This window comes from Lactuca virosa, chromosome 9 (genome assembly GCF_052849685.1).
Source record: "Lactuca virosa cultivar CGN04683 chromosome 9, Lactuca_virosa_CGN04683_v6, whole genome shotgun sequence".
NCBI classification, from domain to species: Eukaryota; Viridiplantae; Streptophyta; class Magnoliopsida; order Asterales; family Asteraceae; genus Lactuca; species Lactuca virosa.
The window spans coordinates 273,170,106-273,192,394 of record NC_136434.1 but is presented as its reverse complement, the minus strand read 5'-3'; the positions used below and the strand labels follow the sequence as shown (position 1 = coordinate 273,192,394).

Genomic DNA, 22,289 nt, shown 5'->3' with positions numbered 1-22,289 from the left:
GACAAACATAGAGTGCATACTTGGTGTATGGCAAAGCTATTGTTTAAGAAAAACATAGTGTACATGCTTGGAGCATGTGACAACTAGTGTTTTTAATTCAAGTATAAAGTTGATAAAACCGAAACAATGAGTAATGAGTAATCAGTATGGTGATAAATAAAAGTGTTTATTTATATTCATAGGGTTTGATACCATATTTGATTCATTTATTCTTGTGTTTCACTTTGCATGTTTTGACTTCCAGAATAACTAAGTCGCTCTTCCTGAATGATTAAGTTATTCAAACCATCCACAGTCGGTCATATGTTGGAAGTAGATATGAATCAAGACTGTCATGGGTTGGTTTGTAGAGGTCCAAGTTGGTGGACAAAGTGGTGCTACAACACTCATGAGTGCTCATAAGTTCTGAGTATTGGATTCAACCCACGCTCATTTGAATCACTTCATGGATTTTATCACGAGTGATCATGAGACGATAATATCTTATATTCTTAAAACCTAGAGATATGAGTTGTTACTATGAGTTGGTTATACATTGATTGCACGAAAACGCATTGGTAACTCGATGTTATAAAACGTGCCTTTGTGTATGATTCAACAAGTAGTAGAACAAGCCATATGAGTCGAAGTTTATCCATTCCTTTTACCTTCGGGATAAAAGCGATATCTGTAGGCCCCTCGATGATTTAGCGATGACACATGTGAGTGCTTGGCCAAGCCAGGACTGATTTGATTTGTTCAATCAGTCAGTCATCATATATCGAAAATCGGGAAACAACAAATGGACATAGAGAATGATTATAATCCATGTCTCAGTCCATATGATATCTAGAATGGAGGAATACATGATCCCTTATCTAATGGACAAGTCATTGACAAGGTCAGAGTTCGACAGCCGCTTTAAGAGCTACGATTGCCAGTTAGGTTTTGAAGTCATACTCAATAATAGTTTTAGACTTATCCAAGTGGGAGACTGTTGGATTAATGTCTAAGTCCATAACTATATTTGGTATGTACTTGACCCGACCCGACATGGTCCATTTGGGTTGCACTTCACCGGCACAATTTATATGGATAGTCTTTTGAGAATAGTATATTTATGATTTATATTAATATATTATAAGTTCTAATATATTAATATGGACTCATATTATTTAATTAGTACTGATCAAGAATTAATTTAGAATTAATTAAGTGATCAAAAATAACTAATTAAATATTGACTCTTATATATATGGAATGGGCCAAGTTCATTTAGGTTGGGCTAAGCTTTCATGGATGGTCCATGGAGCTTTTAACCCATGGATCCTATGTAAATGAAAGGTCATGGGTATTAGGGTTTACATGGATGTAACCCTAATCCTCCATAATATATAAAGGGGTCCTTGGCTCACAAAATTGGGCACAAGTGTGTGAAAATAAGAGTGAGCCGATTTTAGTGTGCATACATATTCTCTCAAGTTTTTCCAAGGTGTTTTGGTGATTTGTGATTCCATTTGAGGCTTCCACACTATTGGGGCTAAGCTCTTAAAGCTTGAAGACATCAAGCTACATCAAAAGGTATGTCATCTAACTAGAACTTTGTAGTATAGGTGCTTCATAATATGCTAGTTAGGATGAAACCTTGGAATAGTTAATATTTGCATGTATAATAGAGAAAACATAGATCCAAGGTTTATAGGGTTGCATGTACACCATAGGAGTGTTAGAATGCTCAAAACCCAACAGTGGTATCAGAGCCATGGGTTGTTTTCTGTTATATTGATGCAAATGTTTTATTTTCAAGTTGGAAAAAAAGGAAAAAAAACATGACGTTTGTCAAATTTTAAGATAATTACTTGTTTTGTGAAAAACGAATTATTTGTAAAATTTGAATCATTTGTTATATGAGTTGAATTAGGTCAAATTTAGTAAAAGATAAAATGATATGATTATTTTATTAGTTTTAAAAGTTTGATCTAAATGTTTTAAGGAGTTACATATTTTGTCATAAAATTTTGGAGCTCAAAAGTTTTTTTTTAAAGTTGTGATCTTAAGGGTTTTTGAAACTTCCATAAGTTATGGATATGAAAGTTTTTTTTTAAAAAAAAAAAATTTGATTCAAAGTTTTTATGGAGTTACAAAATTTGGTGTTAATGTTTTAAAGAACTCCATAACTTGTTCTTAAGTTATGGAACATGGAAAGTTTCATCATAAAACATCATTAATTCCATAAGTTATGGAATCCAAAGGTTTTCAAGAATTACAAAACTTGCCCTCAAGTTTTGGAATTTGAGAAAAGTTTTTTATGAAAAAAAAGAATTGAATTCTAAAACTATTGGGTTCATAACTTAAACAATTAATTAAATGGTTTTAATTTTGAGTTTAATAATTGGAATTATGATGTTTTGTTGAATAGTTCAAATTAACTCTTATGGACTTTATTAATAGTTAATTAAAGCGTTTAATTAAAAGAGTATTATTAATCCATAAATATATGGTTTGAGTTTAATTAAATTAAAAGTCTAGTTTAATTAATAGATTAAACCACCAAGTATTTTAAATGTCTAAAATACACCCTTATACTATAATAATATTAAAAGTTTAATATATTATATGTATAAGAGCAAGTTGTCTTACCATTAGTAGGCCTCATTCACGAAGCCGGTCTATAAGGGGGGTATAAGGTTACTGCCTATAAAATGGCAGTTTAATGGGTGTCCACTCTCACTCACCGCTTCCTTGACCGGTGGAGGGTCGTTAGCCAAACAGGTAGGACAAGGACTATAATTCTCCCTTCATTATAAGTATAATGATAAATACTAAGTAACTAAACACTTATAAATTCCCAATCTTAGTTACTTAGGAAAATGTGAATAAGGTGCTAATCCATGAAATTACACTTTGCACTTTGTTTAAGCTGTTAGTGGAGCGTGTGTGGTTAACCGGCACACTAACCTGGACTTAACAAGGTAGGCAAAGGGTAACTTAATGTTTATCATAGTATCGTTGGAGCGTGTGTGGTTAACCGACACATCGATTGAGGGGTAAATATTAAGGGTACCAAGTATATTTGCATGGTTACTTCACACCTTGTTTTGTGATCCTCGGCATCCCAGTCACAAAACCTGAAGGGCACACTCGAGATTGAAACATGCCATTGAAAAGTTCAATGAATCTCAAAAGAATCTAGGAGTTTCAAAACCAATTAAAACCTAATAATACATTTCGTTTATCTTGGTGGAAATTGGTGAATCGTCATTCACCTACCTTTAAATATTTTATAGCTTGGATTACGACATCCCTCTTCCAAGTTATAAAATAGTTTGTTGGGTCCTAGCCTTAATATATCATATTGGGTGTTATATTAAGGACTTAAATCAACTTTACGTGAATTTCTCCCATTGTTGATGTCTGGTTTAGACAACAATGATCTTCCCAAACCAAGCTTTCCTAATGAATATGACTTCCCGAGTTTGGCTCATGGAAGTCATACTTCTCTTCCTCCACCTCCTCCAATTATTCTCCATAACCCACAAGTTCAAGGTCACTCAAGCCCTAATGGCAAGCAAGGTCTATGTGTGATCACATCTTAGAGATGAAGTCACATATTGACAAGCCGGGAGAGTTGGGTGTCAAAGTCTTGAGAAAGTTGGATGTTCAATCACTTTCTAAGTCACATAGTGAGTTCCTTTGGGACTACTATGAAACAGACTATGACATGAACCTTAATGATCATATCTATTTGCTTGGTGCTGCTGAATCAGCAATGATTTGGAACGATAGTAAAGCAAATTTGATTAGAAGATCAACTTCCCAAAAACTTTATGGACAGTGACAATGGTGACACTGGAAATCCAGAAAAAGCATTCTCTTCCCAATGGAAAGGGATTGGCCATAGTCAACCCGGTTGACCAAATGGTAAAGAGAAAGGCTAAGTCTGAGATAGTCCCATTACCAAAGGGTCCATATGTTTATTTTGCCAAAGGAAGGGGCGTTGATTGCAAAGCTGCCAAATTTACCTAAGGATGTTAAAGTCAATAAGTTTGACTCTACATCAGGTAGAGCCCATTATCTAACTCTGTTAAGTTCTATTCTGAGATCCTCATTACATGATGTGACTGGGTCACATGTTGATGTTTTAAGAATCAAAGAATAGAGAGAAATCTTAAAGGAAATATATGCTGATTCTGATCGCGAAGGTGGATTTCGATCGCATCAGAATTTTGAGCAGTTGCTTAAGAAGTTATGATATATTGCTAAGGAATAGATAACAACAATTTTCCATGTGGGTTGTAAGGATAAGTTTTTCCACAAAGTTTTAAAATAAAAGAAAATTGTTTAATTTTATTTATTTGAAGTATCCTTACAATGACATTTGTGGAAAATTGTTGCTTATATGATTCCACTGACAGCAATATTGGAAAATGGATTTGATTCTTTCATTTGTGGTAGTGTCTAAATTTACCAAATCAGGAAAGTTCCTCATCACCCAAGTTTCAATTGGACCGAAACTTGGAATCATGCAAGTTGAATAGTATGATGAATGAGAACTTTCAAGCATTGGAAAATCAAGACTAATTACTTGTTCACATGGATGTGTGAGTCAAGTGAAGGACTAAAGGGATCGAGTACACATTCTTGTGCACTGGTCATGTCCACCACAAAGCTCGTTAAGACTATTTGATTTACTAAAGTTTAGTAAATATGGTTATACTTACAAGTTTAAGTATAATTCTGAAACATTGGAAAAGTCTCAATGTCTGGCAGAACGAATGGGAAGAATCAAATTAGGCAGAAAGATAAAAGTTTCTCAAATCTGAAAAGATGGGAGAGTACTTTAGTATCATGTTTGTGATCATCTTAATGATTTAGAAATCATATCACAATTAGTCCTCTAAAGGTCATCTTAGTGCATTCTTATGACTAAGAAGAGGAGTCATGAATTGTTGAAATGGTTAGGTTAGGAAGATGAGTCATACTTCGTTCCAAAACAATTCTTAGAGTCATACTCCAAGATTGTAACTTGAGTGACATATCTTAAAGAAAGGTTTAAAACACTTGTCAAATGTAAGAGTAAAAGTGTCCTACTCTTGTACATTTGAAATTGGTAAGTTGTGATGTTTTGGATAAAACAAAGACCAACTAAGGCCAATTGTGTGAAGTGTTTGTCTTGATAAAGAATCCGCACTATGTCTTGAATATTTGGCAAGATAGTCTTATATGTCAAGAGGATAGTGGGAGTCTTAAAGATCCTAAAAAGAATTTCAAGAACTAATCAAGAATAAAACCTGAGGTTCTTCACTAGCACACGACTTGAGGTTTATAACCTATCGTGTTGACATATTTTGTGCCCATTCCAGTTAAAGTTGGCTTTGCATAGGAGTTCTGAAAGTTCTCAATTGGTTACATAACAACTTGGAAGCAATGGCAGGCCCTGTACTGCCAGGTGGCAAGAAGTTAAGATTGCATAAGTTCAGTCCATATGAGTTTGGATTTGTCATTATCCTTGTTTTGTGACTATGGTTTTGACGATTCACATGGATAAGAACACATACACCATAAAATCTAAGGGTCATAAGGTTTCTCTCCGATTCATGAAAATGATGGTGAGGAAACACTTCCACCAAGTAGATTTGAAGTAGATGGCAAAGGGTCTAAACAATTGAGACTATGATTACGGCATCCCTTTTCATAGTTCTGAAATTGTTTAGACACACATGCATGCTATCTAAGGAAAGGTGTATGATTTTGATAAAGTTTTATCAAAGCATCTCGTATCAGAAATCTGAACTTTGGTAAGAAAGTCATTAAAGTATTGATTTCTAGAAGTCCAGCTGATTTCTGAGTACATGTCAAAGCTAGTGGGAGCATAAGTGTTATGCTAATAATCATCATGTTAGTGGGAGCATGATAATTATTATTAGTGTTGCAAGTTAGCAATGTTAATTATAGAAAACAAAAGTTTCAATTCGTGAGGCTGCAGGGATTGAAAAAGTTGTTTTGCTATAATTAAGGGAGAGGATATACTTTATTTCAGTTCTAAAGGCTTAGATTGAGACCTTAATCATCTTTAGTCAAGAATATATATATGAATTTCATGTTGGATTGGTTCAACGTAAGGAAATTCTATATATTGCGTTCTCAAAAATTCGATTATGATTACGGCATCCCTCTTCATAGTCAAATTTTGAAAACATGGCAAATAAAATATTGTAGCAAAAGACTAGTCTAGAATCATGTCTTTATGTGAGACATCATGAATCGTGTACCATTTGCTTTGGGTACAGGATCTATTGCATGTGCTATAATATTTGTCATTTCTAAATTTTTCCAAATGCCCAGAGGCATTAAGAAGGGAAAAGGTCTAGAATTGGATATGACTAAAATGATTAAGCAATTGTCGAGGACAATCTGAGGTTTACCAAAGATTGGTTGCTTAGGGACAGTTGGAAGTATAGTGCTAATTTTGGAAGGACCATATTGACATATTCTGAAAAGAGGCATCTCTTATTCAGAAGTGATAGTCAAAATGAGAATATGGAGTTGTCTCCATAGGTGGAAGTTATCTGTGTAAGATTAGAAAACTTAATGCAAGAAGCATGTCCAAAGCAATGTACTTTGAATATGAGACTTAGTTTCCATGGAGTTGATCTCCATTGGAATACCTTATAATGACTGTTGACAAGTCTTTGTGACTTTGTACATATTCATTACAGGAGGGTCAGTGCATATAAGTTTAAAATCTAAACAGATTTCGATAAATGATAGGAATTTGAAATTCTCACATTTTTCGATAAGGATTTGGGAGTGTGAAATTAGAATCATTGAAATTATGTTCAATTGGTTTATTTCACAAAGTAAGGATCATAGACAAACATAGAGTGCATACTTGGTGTATGGCAAAGCTATTGTTTAAGAAAAACATAGTGTACATGCTTGGAGCATGTGACAACTAGTGTTTTTAATTCAAGTATAAAGTTGATAAAACCGAAACAATGAGTAATGAGTAATCAGTATGGTGATAAATAAAAGTGTTTATTTATATTCATAGGGTTTGATACCATATTTGATTCATTTATTCTTGTGTTTCACTTTGCATGTTTTGACTTCCAGAATAACTAAGTCGCTCTTCCTGAATGATTAAGTTATTCAAACCATCCACAGTCGGTCATATGTTGGAAGTAGATATGAATCAAGACTGTCATGGGTTGGTTTGTAGAGGTCCAAGTTGGTGGACAAAGTGGTGCTACAACACTCATGAGTGCTCATAAGTTCTGAGTATTGGATTCAACCCACGCTCATTTGAATCACTTCATGGATTTTATCACGAGTGATCATGAGACGATAATATCTTATATTCTTAAAACCTAGAGATATGAGTTGTTACTATGAGTTGGTTATACATTGATTGCACGAAAACGCATTGGTAACTCGATGTTATAAAACGTGCCTTTGTGTATGATTCAACAAGTAGTAGAACAAGCCATATGAGTCGAAGTTTATCCATTCCTTTTACCTTCGGGATAAAAGCGATATATGTAGGCCCCTCGATGATTTAGCGATGACACATGTGAGTGCTTGGCCAAGCCAGGACTGATTTGATTTGTTCAATCAGTCAGTCATCATATATCGAAAATCGGGAAACAACAAATGGACATAGAGAATGATTATAATCCATGTCTCAGTCCATATGATATCTAGAATGGAGGAATACATGATCCCTTATCTAATGGACAAGTCATTGACAAGGTCAGAGTTCGACAGCCGCTTTAAGAGCTACGATTGCCAGTTAGGTTTTGAAGTCATACTCAATAATAGTTTTAGACTTATCCAAGTGGGAGACTGTTGGATTAATGTCTAAGTCCATAACTATATTTGGTATGTACTTGACCCGACCCGACATGGTCCATTTGGGTTGCACTTCACCGGCACAATTTATATGGATAGTCTTTTGAGAATAGTATATTTATGATTTATATTAATATATTATAAGTTCTAATATATTAATATGGACTCATATTATTTAATTAGTACTGATCAAGAATTAATTTAGAATTAATTAAGTGATCAAAAATAACTAATTAAATATTGACTCTTATATATATGGAATGGGCCAAGTTCATTTAGGTTGGGCTAAGCTTTCATGGATGGTCCATGGAGCTTTTAACCCATGGATCCTATGTAAATGAAAGGTCATGGGTATTAGGGTTTACATGGATGTAACCCTAATCCTCCATAATATATAAAGGGGTCCTTGGCTCACAAAATTGGGCACAAGTGTGTGAAAATAAGAGTGAGCCGATTTTAGTGTGCATACATATTCTCTCAAGTTTTTCCAAGGTGTTTTGGTGATTTGTGATTCCATTTGAGGCTTCCACACTATTGGGGCTAAGCTCTTAAAGCTTGAAGACATCAAGCTACATCAAAAGGTATGTCATCTAACTAGAACTTTGTAGTATAGGTGCTTCATAATATGCTAGTTAGGATGAAACCTTGGAATAGTTAATATTTGCATGTATAATAGAGAAAACATAGATCCTAGGTTTATAGGGTTGCATGTACACCATAAGAGTGTTAGAATGCTCAAAACCCAACACATTCTACGACAGAAATTTCAGAATTTTCTGTCGATGAAGCCTATAATTCAAGTAGAGATGGTTTGTTGGGTAGCGTTTGAGAAAGTGGTATAGGGAATGTGTTAGAAGGAGTGTTTTATGTCAGGTGGTGGTATCTATGGAACTTTAGAAATATTGTTTTGTTAGGGAATGAGCTTCCTAAAAAGAATTTATTGTTTGACAATTTTTTCTCTCAAACTTTCTTTTGGTGTTCTAATAGCTCTAAGGATTGCTCTTTTGATAAGCATATGTGGTTACGAATCCTATGCTATGCAGTTATCGCGGTCCAAAATCTAATAACGATCACTTGCCGTGATTTAAAATAGTGGTTCTCGCGGTGCGATAACGGTTTATATATATATATATATATATATATATATATATATATAAATTTGATGTAATTAAAGCTAAAACTAACATTATGAACTAAAGAAGAAGATTTGAGAGGATTCTTGAACACTTAGAAGATTATATTTAAGATTGTGTGTTTATTTCTTTCACATTTAATGAGTATTTATACTACATATCATCATATTCTTACATTATCAAAATAGTAACTAAATAGTTAAAGGAAACTATTTGAAGGATGAAAAATGTTCATCCACATGCTATGTCTAACTCAATAATTTTATTACTTTTATTACACTCCCCCTTTGATGACATTTTTTCAAATCTGAGTTCAACCTTGAAGTATTGCCTCATTAAAAACCTTACTAAAGAAAACCCAGCCGAAAAAAACTTCAACGAAAGGAAAAATAATGCAGTATATAGTTGACTCCCCTCATTTACACATATGTTACGTTACGTGTTATGCATATGTCGCATTCCGATGCCATGTACATGTTTTCTGAAGCTTACAGTAGGAAGGGCTTTCGTGAAGAGGTCTGCTACATTGTTGCTAGATTGAACATATTCTATCTCAACCTTTTTGATTTTTTATAAGCTCTTAAATGTACTCAAAAAACTTTGAAGATATGTGTTTTGTCCTGTCGCTCTTGATATATCCTTCTTTCATTTGAGTGACACATGCTAAGTTATATTCATAAATTAAAGTTGGATCTTTATATTTATCTAGTCAACATGAAGACAAAATGAGTTGTCTCATCGATCTTAACCATGTGCATTCTCTTCTAGCTTCATTTAGTGCAATTACTTCAACATGATTTGAGGATGTGGCGATAAGTGTTTGCTTTCGAGAGCGCCATGAAATTGTGGTGCCTCCTTTCATGAATACGTATCCAGTTTGAGATCTAACTTTATGAGGATCAGATAAATAGCCTGCATCTGCATAACCAATCAAACCATGTTTTGAATCATTAGGATAAAATAACCCTAAATCAGTAGTTCCTCGAGGATATCGTAAAATATGCTTAATCGCATTCCAATGTCTTTTTGTTGGGGATGAACTGAACCTTGCTAGCAAGTTTATAGCGAAAGAAATGTCAGGTCTAGTATAATTGGTAAGATACATAAGAGCCGCAATTGCATTTAGATATGGTACTTCTGGACCAAAAACTTCTTCATTTTATTCCCGAGGACGGAATCGATCTTTGTCGATATTTAATGATCTAACAACCATTGGGGTGCTTAAAGGATTAACATCGTCCATATTGAAACATTTCAAGACTCTTTTTATATAATTTGATTGATGTAAAAGTATTGTGTTATGCTAAAGCTGTAAACCAAGACAATATTTGGTTTTACCAAGATCTTTCATTTCAAATTCTTTCTTTAAAAGTTCAATCACTTCTAGGATTTCTTTATTCGTTCCAATGATGTTTAGATCATCAACATAGACCGCTATAATCACATACCCGGATGTTGTTTTCTTAATAAATACGCATGGACAAATAGAGTTACTTTTATATCCTTTACTTGTCAAATAATCTCTTAAACGATTGTACCACATGTGTCCAGATTGCTTTAACCCATACAAAGATATTTGCAATTTTATAGAATACATTTATTTGGGTTTTGTACGTAATGCTTCAGGCATTTTAAATCCTTCAGGGATTTTCGTATAGATATCACTATCAAGTGATCCATACAATTAAGCTGTAACAACATCCATAAGGCACATCTCTAAATTTTCAGAGACTGTCAAGCTGATTAAATACCTAAAAATGCTTGCATCCATTACCGATGAATAAGTTTCCTCATAATCAATTCCAGATCTTTAAAAAAAACCTTGAGCCACAAGCCGAGCCTTGTATCTAACAATTTCGTCTTTCTCATTTCTTTTTCGTACGTAGATCCATCTATACCCTAATGGTTTCACAACTCCAGGTGAGAAGATAATAGCCCCAAAAACCTTTCTCTTGTTAATAGAATTTAATTCAACTTGCATAACCTCTTTCCATTTAGCCCAATCATTTGTTCTTTGACATTTATGAGTGATAAAGGTTCATGATCATCATTCATAATATCATATACAACTGAATAAGAAAATATTGCACTTATATTATCATTTTCATTTTGGTCACATATTCTATTTGTTTGACCATAATTTAGTACAACATCTTCCTTTCCTGGGGGAATTTTGATATTTCGTGTTTCTCCAGGAACACTTTCCTCATGATCTAGTGCATTTTATACTCTTCTTTTCCGTGGGTTCTTATCCTTAGAACCAAATGATCTTCCACGCTTCATGCATGTTTTAGACTCATGAGTGACTTTATCATCAGATTGTCCATATGGAATTTCAGTTCGAGCTAGAAAAATGGCAGTTGATATATATGATTTAGTCACCCTTTTCGTATCAGTAAATGCATCAGGCAATTGATTTTCCATTTCTTGGAAATGCATTATCTTTTGAACTTCCATTTCACATTGATTTGTGCGTGGGTCAAGATATGATAAAGAAGGATCATACCATTAAACCCTTTTCTATAATCTTCTTTTCACCCCCTAATGATGAGAAATCCGCCTCGTCAAATTGGAAATCAACTAAGCGTGTTGTAAAAACATCACATATTAAAGGTTCAAGATATCTTATAATAGAGACTGGCTCATAACCAACATATATTCCCAACCTTCTTTGAGGAACCATTTTTTTTCCTTTGTGGTGGTTTAATGGGGACATATACTGAACACCCAAAAATTATCAAATGTGATATATTTGGCTCTTGACCAAAAGCAAGTTGTAGGGGAGAATATACATGATATGAACTTGGTCTCATGCGTATCAATGATCCAGCATGTAAGATTGCATGGCCCCAAACATAAACATGAGGCTTGGTTCTGATTATCAATGGTCTAGCTATTAGCTGGAGATGTTTAATAAGTTATTCAGCTAAACCATTTTGTATGTGAACATGAGCAACTGGATTCTCAACAACAATTCCTACAGACATACAATAATCATTAAATGCTTGTGAAGTAAATTCATCAGCATTATCAAGTCTCACTCTTTTGATACTATAATCAGGGAAATGTTCCCTTAATTTAATAATTTGAGCAAGAAACTTTGCAAATGCCACAATATGAGTTGATAATAGGAAAACATGAGACCATTTGTTGGATGCATCTAATAGGACCATAAAGTATCTAAATGGTCTAGATGGTTGATGAATTGGCCCACATATATCACCTTGAATTCTTTCTAGAAATCTAGGTGATTCTCTTTCAACTTTCATTAGAGAATGTTTTATAATTAAGTTTCCAATGGAACAAGATGTACATGGTCTTATGCTACTGGATTGAGGGAACTTATGGTCCTTCAATGGGTGTCCATGTGTATTCTCAGTTATCCTTCGCATCATTGTTAATCCTGGGTGGCCCAACCTATCATGTGATCAACTGAATGTCCCAGGATCACAATGTTTTTCTTAGACTGCCATATTCGATTCAATCATATGTATATATGTATAATGCAAACCAAAATTAAGTGTTGGTAGTTTTCAAGCACATGGTTTTTGTCTATAATATACATATATTTCTTATTTTCAATGGTCACAGTTTTTGTGTCATATCCTTTGAAATATATGTCATTGAAACTTAGTAAGTTTCTATTAGACTTTGGAGAAAATGAGACAGTTTCTATACAAAAGCTCGTACCATTTGGTAATATAAATTGGGCATTCCCAGTTCCCTCTATCAAGTCTGCAGGACCTGATATTGTATGTATGACTGTTTTTGTTGGTACTAATTTTGAAAAATATTTCTTTGATTTCAAAATAGTATGCGTGCTACCATTATCTTCTATACAAAGATCTCCAATCTTTTTCTTGGTGTTGTGTTCCAGTTGGACTCATATTAAACTTCACATATGAAAGAAATAATAAGCCAATAAACATAATCACATTAATTATTACTAAGAAAGTTCATTTATTGTAGGAAAGACATTACATGAAAAACAAAGGAAGGAAAAACAGGTTTACAAGAACAATAACATAAATTTTAAGTTTATGTCTTCCATGTCATTGCAGAAATTAGCAACAGTTAGCGGAGTGGATTCAACATTATCAATGAGGTTTGCTTCTTTTCATTTTCCTTTAATGGACTCTTGATAAAGTTGACAAAGATGTGCACGTGTGAGACAGGTCCTTGACCAATGGCCTGTGCTACCACACCTATAACATGAACCATCAGATTTTTGTGATGTCCCAACATCATGCCTTGCCACTTTGGCCTTTTCTTGTGTATGGATATTGTTTCTTTGTAAAGATTGGTAATTAATCATTTTTTGTCCACGACCATGATTATTACCTTGTCCACGACCAAAATTATGGTTCTGATTATGGCTTTGGTTTTGATTAAAATAGCTACAACCTCGTCCTCCACCACAGCCACACCCTCGTCCACATGTATTGTTTTGATAACCATCAGTATTTGTAGCATTTGCTTCTGGAAGTGCTACTGATCCCGTTGGACGAGAATCATGGTTTTTCATCAAGAGCTCATTGTTTTACTCTACAAAAAGCAAGCATGCATTCGGTTCAGAATATTTTGTGAACTTTTGCAACAGATATTGTTGCATCAAGGTAATGTTTGTTTCATGAAATGTAGAGTAAGTTTTCTCCAACATATATTCATCAGTAACTTCTTTTCCACAATACTTGAGTTATGAACATATTCTGAACAAAGCGGAGTTGTATTCATTTACTTTCTTGAAGTCTTGAAACCTCAGTGTTCTCCACTCGTCTCTAACATTTGGAAGTATAAATTCCTTTTGATGATCAAATCTTTCTTTCAAGAGATTCAAGAGAATACTTGGATCAATAATATCAAGATATTCAAATCTTAAAATTTCATCAATATGCTTACGAAGGAAAACTTGTGCTTTCGCCTTGTCTTGTGCCAAGAAATTATTAAATTCATATATAGCATTTGAGATTTCCATAGACTCAAGATGCATTTTTACATCTATCATCCATGGCACATAGTTTTCCCACTAACTTCAAGTATTAAATGGATTTTAATTTTCATCTTGTTATTTTATTTAAATTTATAGTTACTATATGTCCAACATTGCAAAGCTCGAGTTTGCAGCACTTGAAGTTAGTGGGAAAAACTATGTGTCATGGATGATAGATGTAAAAATGCATCTTGAGTCCATGGAAATCTCAAATGCTATATATGAATTTAATAATTTATTGGCACAAGACAAGACGAAAGCATAAGTTTTCCTTCGTAAGCATATTGATGAAATGTTAAGATTTGAATATCTTCATATTAATGATCCAAGTATTCTATGAAATCTCTTGAAAGAAAGATTTGATCATCAAAAAGAATTTATACTTCCAAATGCAAGATGAATGGCGAACACTGAGGTTTCAAGACTTCAAGATAAATGAATACAACTCAGCTTTGTTCAGAATATGTTCATAACTCAAGTATTGTGGACAAGAAGTTAGTGATGAAGATATGTTGGAGAAAACTTACTCCACATTTCATGAAACAAACATTACCTTGATGTAACAATATCGGTTCCAAAAGTTCACAAAATATTCTGAACTGAATGCATGCTTGCTTGTTGTAGAGTAAAACAATGAGCTCTTGATGAAAAACCATGAATCTCGTCCAACGGGATCAGTAGCACTTCCATAAGAAAATGCTAAAATATTGATGGTTATCAAAACAATACATGTGGACGAGGGTGTGGCTGTGGTGGAGGTCTAGGTCGTGATAGGTTGGGCCACCTGGGATTAACAATGATGCGAAGGATAATTGAGAATATGCATGGGCACCCGTTGAAGGACTAGAAGTTCCCTCAATCCAGTAGCATAAGACCGTGTACATCTTGTTCCCTTGGAAAGTTAATTATAAAACATTCTCCAATGAAAGTTGAAAGGGAGTCACCTAGATTTCTAGAAAGAACTCAAGGTGATATATATGGACCAATTCATCCACCATCTGGATCATTTAGATACTTTATGGTCCTAATAGATGCATGTAGCAAATAGTCTCATGTTTTCCTATTATCAACTCGTAATTTGGCATTTGCAAAGTTTCTTGCTCAGATTATTAAATTAAGGGCACATTTCCTTGATTATAGTATCAAGATAGTGAGACTTGATAATGCTGGTGAATTTACTTCACAAGCATTTAATGACTATTGTATGTCTGTAGGAATTTTCGTTGAGCATCCAGTTGCTCATGTACACACACAAAATGGTTTAGTTGAATCACTGATTAAACATCTCCAACTAATAGCTAGACCATTGATAATGAGAACCAAGCCTCATTTTTATGTTTGGGGCCATGAAATCTTACATGTTGGATCATTGATATGCATGAGACCAAGTTCATATCATGTATATTCTCCCCTACAACTTGCTTTTGGTCAAGAGCCAAATATATTCCATTTAGAATTTTTGGGTGTGCAGTATACGTCCCCATTGAACCACCACAAAGGACAAAAATGGGTCCTCAAAGAAGGTTGGGAATATATGTTGGTTATGAGCCAATATCTATTATAAGATATCTTGAACCTTTAATAGGTGATGTTTTTACTGCACCTAGTTGATTGCCAATTTGATGAGGCATATTTCCCATCATTAGGGGGAGAAAAGAAGATTATAGAAAATGATGTTTCATGGTATGAGCCTTCTTTATCATATCTTGACCCTCGTACAGAGCAATGTGAAATAGAAGTTCAAAAGATAACGAATTTCCAAGAAATCGCAAATCAATTGCCTGATGCATTTACTGGCATGAAAAGGGTGACTAAATCATATATACCAGCTGTCAATGTTCCAGCTCGAATTTAAATTCCATATGGACAATCTGATGATAAAGTCACTTAAGAGTCTAAAACACGCTTGAAGCATGGAAGACCATTTGGTTCTAAGGATAAGAACCCACGAAAAAGAAGAGTAGAAAATGCAGTAGATCATGAGGAAAGTGTTCCTGGAAAAAACACGAAATATCAAAATTCCCCTAGGAAAGGAAGATATTGTACTAAATTATGGTCAAACAAATAGAATGTGACCAATATAAAACTGATAATATATGTGCAATATTTTCTTATTCATTTGCATCTGATATTATGAATGATGATCTCGAACCTTTATCATTCATAAATCTCAAAGAAGAAATGATTGGGCTAAATTGAAGGAGGATATGCAAGTTGAATTAAATTCTCTTAACAAGAGAAAGGTTTTTAGGGCTATTATCTTCTTAGGGTATAGATGGATCTTCGTACAAAAAAGAAATGTGAAAGACGAAATTGTAAGATACAAGGTTAGGCTTGTGGCTCAAGGTTTCTCTCAAAGACCTGGAATTGATTATGAGAAAACTTATTCATCGGTAATAGATGCAAGCACTTTTAGGTATTTAATTAGCTTGTCAGTCTCTGAAAATTTAGAGATGCGCCTTATGGATGTTGTTACATCTTACTTGTATGGATCACTTGATAGTGATATCTATATGAAAATACGTGAAGGATTTAAAATGGCTGAAGCATTACGTACAACACCCAAAGAAATATATTCTATAAAATTGCAAAGATCTTTGTATGGGTTAAAGCAATCTGGATGCATGTGGTAAAATCATTTAAGCCATTATTTGACAAATAAAGGTTATAAAAATAACACTATTTGTCCATGTGTATTTATTAAGAAAACAACATCTGGGTATGTGATTATAGCGGTCTACGTTGATGATCTAAACATCATTGGAACGAATAAAGAAATCTTACAAGTGATTGAACTTTTAAGGAAAGAATTTAAAATGAAAGATCTTGGTAAAACCAAATATTTTCTTGGTTTGCAGATTGAGCATATGTCTAACGGAATATCAAATTATACAGAAAGAGTCTTGAAATGTTTCAATATGGCCAATGCCAATCTTTTAAGCACCCCAATGGTTGTTAGATCATTAAATATTGACAAAGATCCATTTCGTCCCCGATAAGAAAATAAAGAAGTTCTAGGTCCAGAAGTACCATATCCAAATGAAATTGGGGCTCTTATGTATCTTACCAATTGTACTAGACCTGACATTTCTTTCGTTGTAAACTTGCTAGCAAAGTTCAGTTCATCCCCAACAAAAAGACATTGGAATGGGATTAAGCATATTTTGCGATATCTTCGAGGAACTACTGATTTAGGGTTATTTTATCCTAATGATTGAAAACAAGGTTTGATTGGTCATGCAGATGCAGACTATTTATCTGATCCTCATAAAGCTAGATCTCAAACTAGATACGTATTCATGAACGGAGGCACCACAATTTCCTGGCGCTCTCAAAAGCAAAAACTTGTCGCCACATCCTCAAATCATGCTGAAGTAATTGTATTAAATGAAGCTAGTAGAGAATGCGCATGGTTAAGATCGACGAGACAACTCATTTTGTCTTCATGTGGACTAGATAAAGATAAAGGTCAAACTTTAATTTACGAAGATAACTTAACATGTGTCACTCAAATGAAAGAAGGATATATCAAGAGTGACAGGACAAAACACATACCTCCAAAGTTTTTTGAGTACATTCAAGAGCTTATAAAAGATCAAAAGGTTGAGATAGAATATATTCAATCTAGCAACAATGTAGCAAACCTCTTCACGAAAGAACTTCCTACTGTAATATTTAGAAAACATGTACATGCCATCGGAATGCGACATGTGCATAACATGTAACGTAACAGATGTCTAAATGAAGGGGAGTCAACTATATACTGCACTCTTTTCCCCTTCGTTAAAGTTTTTTTCTCGCCGGGTTTTTTTAGCAAGGTTTTTAATCAGGCAGTACTTCGAGGTTGAACTCAGATTTGAAAAAATGTCATCCAAGGGGGGTGTTATAAAAGTCATAAATTATTGAGTTAGACATAGCATCTGGATGGACATTTTTCACCCTTCAAATAGTGTCCTTTAACTGTTTATTTACTATTTTGATGATGTAAGAATAGAATGATATGTAGTATAAATACCCATCAAATGTAAAAGAAATAAACACATCATCTTGAATACAATCTTCTAAGTGTTCAAGAATCCTCTCAAATCTCCTTCTTTTATTTTATAATGGTTTAGTTTAATTTTGTTTGTTTTAGTTTTAATTACATCAAATTTATAACAATTAGTATTTTTTTTAATATGATAGAGGTTTTTATAATTAATAATGTTTTTACTAAGTAATACATACCTTGATTAAGATAGATGTGATTTCCACTTGTTTAATAACCGTGATTAGAGCTTTCGTGCTAATAACGTGTTATAAATTTGATGTAATTAAAACTAAAACTAAGAAAATTAAACTAAAACATTATAAAATAAAAGGAGATTTGAGAGGATTCTTGAACACTTAGAAGATTGTATTCAACATGGTGTGTTTATTTCTTTCACATTTGATTAGTATTTATACTACATATCATCATATTCTACATTATCAAAATAATAACTAAATAGTTAAAGGAAACTATTTGAAAGGTGAAAAATATTCATCCACATGCTATGTCTAACTCAATAATTTTTTGACTTTTATAATATATATATATATATATATATATATATATATATATATATATATAATAGAAGAGAAATACACAGCTCCTTTATTCCAAAATCTTAACCCAATCAATTCATTGAATTAAGTAAAATCAATCAATTAAAATTTCCTTATAAATAAGTTAATCGTTTCCATATATAAAATTAATCGATAAAAGAAGGAAAAAAGTGATAGAATCAAAAAGAAAAAACAATCTGCATAGCTAAAATCGATTTTGTGAAATAGCGGTAAAAAACCGAGATCTCGAAATCGAAATAGCGGCAAATAACGGCCAATCTCGTCTAATCTCGGCGATATTACCGGCTCCGCTATTATGAGCGTTAATTGGCAAAGACCTACGAAACGCTATCCCACCGAGATCTCGTTGAGATCTCGACGCTATTAACTGTCCAGATGCTATGTGGTCTATTGTTTAATGTTTCTTTGACTTTTGTTTTTGTCTAGCTTCTTGCTAGCGGGTGATTTTTATAAAATTCGGCTATTCTAAAAAGAAAAATATTAAAAAATGATTAATATAAAATAATTTAAAAATATATAATAAAATTTAAAAAATATATTAAAGTAAATAGTAAAATAAAATATTATTTAATAAAGTGATTAACTATAATAAACAAAAAAAAATAAAAAAAAAAGACTACGTTAAAATGTAATAATCTACTCTAATAAATAAAAGTTTTTTTGTCACATGTTATATTCTCATTCAATTTGTCAAATGTCATTTTATGGTTATTCTGAATTAATTTCTTTTCCACATGTCATTTTATGGGTTTTTCTATTTTAATAAATTTCACATAACACTTTAATGTAATAATTAAAATAAATTTATTAATAAATTAATATCAATTTCATTAATGTACTTACCTTTTTATTTTAAAATTATCAAATTAAAGCACATTATTTTATTTTGTTTATTTATTTAAATTTAAAAGATAAAAAAAATCAATTTTAATAATTCATTATTTTTCTTATTTGTTATAAATCCAAAGTTTTTAAATATTTAGACATATTTATTTTTTTATTTTTTTAATTAACTCATATAATAATTATATGGTCTTACAAGTTACACCTACACCTAGTTCAATTTCAAAAACGGTTTTATATTATTTGACCCAATAAGTTGAATGTCGTTTTTGCACCGATTGGGTGTATAAAAGAAAAAAGATTTAATATCATAATACCCACGATTGCTTATAAGAAAAAAAAAATGAAAAATGGCTGGCTGATCTAATATCATAACATTGACCATTTCCACTAGCTGAATATGATTGTCATATTTTATTGTATGTTGTTACTTATATTTAATTGTCATTTATTAGATAATATATATTTATTGAAAAACTATAAAAAAATATAGTGAAATTTATGATTTTTAATTTCCTATAAATATTATAATACTAGTTTATAGCTCGTGGGAACTACTGTTACAAAAATAATTAATTTTTTATAGTAAAAACTCATTATTATTAATCAATTAATTTCAATAAATTCTTAATTAAACATGATTTTTTAAGATTTTCAATATAAAAATACAATTAATTATTGGTAATCATAACCAAAACTTGTACGATACAAATTTAAATTTATCCTAAAAATGAAGGATCAAGTAAATAATTGTTTAATTTATTATCAACATCAATATTTAAAAAAAAATAACAAATGACAAATATCAATTTTATAGAGCAATTAAAAGAATATAAATTATGAGAAAATAACAAATTACACTAATAACTATTTTTTTATTATCAGACGAAGGTTATATATATATATATATATATATATATATATATATATATATATATATATATATATATATATATATATATATCAAGTTTTTATATAAAATATATTTTTGATGATGCTAGTTTGTTGAAAAATGCTAAAATTCAGATTTAGTTGGTTGTATATTTGAATAAAATATCTATTGTTTTTTAAAGAAAACGTGTGTGACCGATCATGATTCATGATAAACATAGTCCAATTGTAATTAAAATCATTGGTACCTTGCTCCAGGAAGATAAAGTATGAACAACAGTTGGATAGCAAGATCCATTTGTTCCTTTTGGATTTGAAATATCTTCTTTCCTTCCTCGAAACTGCTGCTGAATGCTGTTCTTGAAATGACATCTCCAGCAAAGTCATCGATGTAGGGCCAAACATCAACGTCCACCACACCAGTTGACGCAGTGAGAAGCTCCCATTTCTTGGTCATTTCACTACAGCTCGAACAAATTGCTGTGAACATACTCTATGTGCACCATTAAACCAAACAAATTGCTTTAGATTTTGAAGATAAAACATGATCAGTGTAATTAAAGTAAAGACGTCGACACTGACCTTCATACTTTCAACATTAAAAGCTGGACTGATTATTTGACGATGACTTTCCCATTTACGACCCTCAGAGATTACAAGTCCACCAACGATGCTATCACGGAATGCCTCAGGATGCGGCTTCTGAAACTCGTCGGGTCTTGATAATATCTCCTTGATCAGTTCTGGGTCCATGATAAAAATCCTCGGGTTTGGCCCGAACCATATATATGACTTTTTACCTGTAACGAAATAACGAATATAGGGATTTTAGAACAAAAGGTATCCTTTATAAAACTATTTGTGGAGAAAAATACCGTATTTGTTGAAGACATGGTGATCAAAAGGCATGACATGTGAAGAAATATCATGGGAGATGGGATGAATAGACTTTGATCTAGCTTCCTTCACCATTGTTGCAAGCTCTACGATGTCACCAATCAGCAACTTGTATGAATTACCTTTATACCCTTGTTTTCTCAACAACTTCTCTAGCTTCTTTGGCTTCAACCAGACCCAATATAGTACTTTCCATCCCCAGCTCACGATTATTGTTATAGCCAAGGCGATCAAAACTTTACCCACTGTTGCTACCATTTTTGGGGTGAAGATAAGATTATTACCACCGGTTGGCGTGTATATGAGATCCTGTGGTTGACATCACGAGCTGATTAATACTAAATTACATAAAGTATGCCCTGATCTATTTAACAACCAACAACATTAGTCCCACAGTTGTATTTCTTAGTCTTTTGGTCCAAAATCTCAACTATTTAATTTATAAGATTGAATGATTGATGTCATTCAATCCGTCAAACCTGTAGTCGGGGTGGATATCTAATAGATCGTCAGATACATACTCTACACAGTCATCAAAATCTCAACACACTATTTTTCACAATTTTAAAGCCATTTAGATTAAGTAAATAGATAATCATTTTACCATCTCTTTATAATACAAACACACCTTTTTTACAATTTTAAAACCGGTTAATTTAAGTTTTACAATCTTTACATATTTTAATGAAAAAAATAACATAAAATTATTAACATGAAAGAAAAAGATAATCATATTTGCTAACCATATTTATTTAACATATAACAAAGAATTCAAAAGTAGAAACATATTATGCAGAGAAAGATTATTATCTAAGATGTTATAGAATTTCACGAAAAAATATATATTAATAGGCGAACAGCACATGTACCTTCAAAATCAACTCGGAGTATTATAGTATTTTTATTTTATCTTTCTTAAATAATTTTTAGTTTTAAATATTTTTTATTTATTTACTAATTAGTTGTTTGTATTAAATATTTAATGAGATTTCATTTATAAAATATAAAATTATAATGATTTTATATTTTTTTTTCAATATTTTTATGACTATTTCATAATAGTTTTTTCGCATTAATTTTTTCGAAAAATATGTTGT

The 22,289-nt window shown here is 32.4% G+C and overlaps 1 protein-coding gene across 1 annotated transcript in view; it reads right to left on the bottom strand.

The window, feature by feature from the left end:
* Positions 1 to 21,593, bottom strand: part of LOC145138733 (cytochrome P450 CYP72A219-like) — a 44,995-nt gene extending 23,402 nt beyond the window's left edge. Inside the window, exons 1-3 of the mRNA XM_079072765.1 lie at positions 21,171 to 21,593; positions 20,878 to 21,095; positions 20,544 to 20,788 (exon numbers count right to left, since the gene is read on the bottom strand). Coding sequence (XP_078928891.1) covers positions 20,544 to 20,788; positions 20,878 to 21,095; positions 21,171 to 21,450 — 743 coding nt within the window. The 5' untranslated portion in view covers positions 21,451 to 21,593. The remainder of the gene's footprint in view (positions 1 to 20,543; positions 20,789 to 20,877; positions 21,096 to 21,170) is intronic.
* Positions 21,594 to 22,289: the final 696 nt, after the last annotated feature.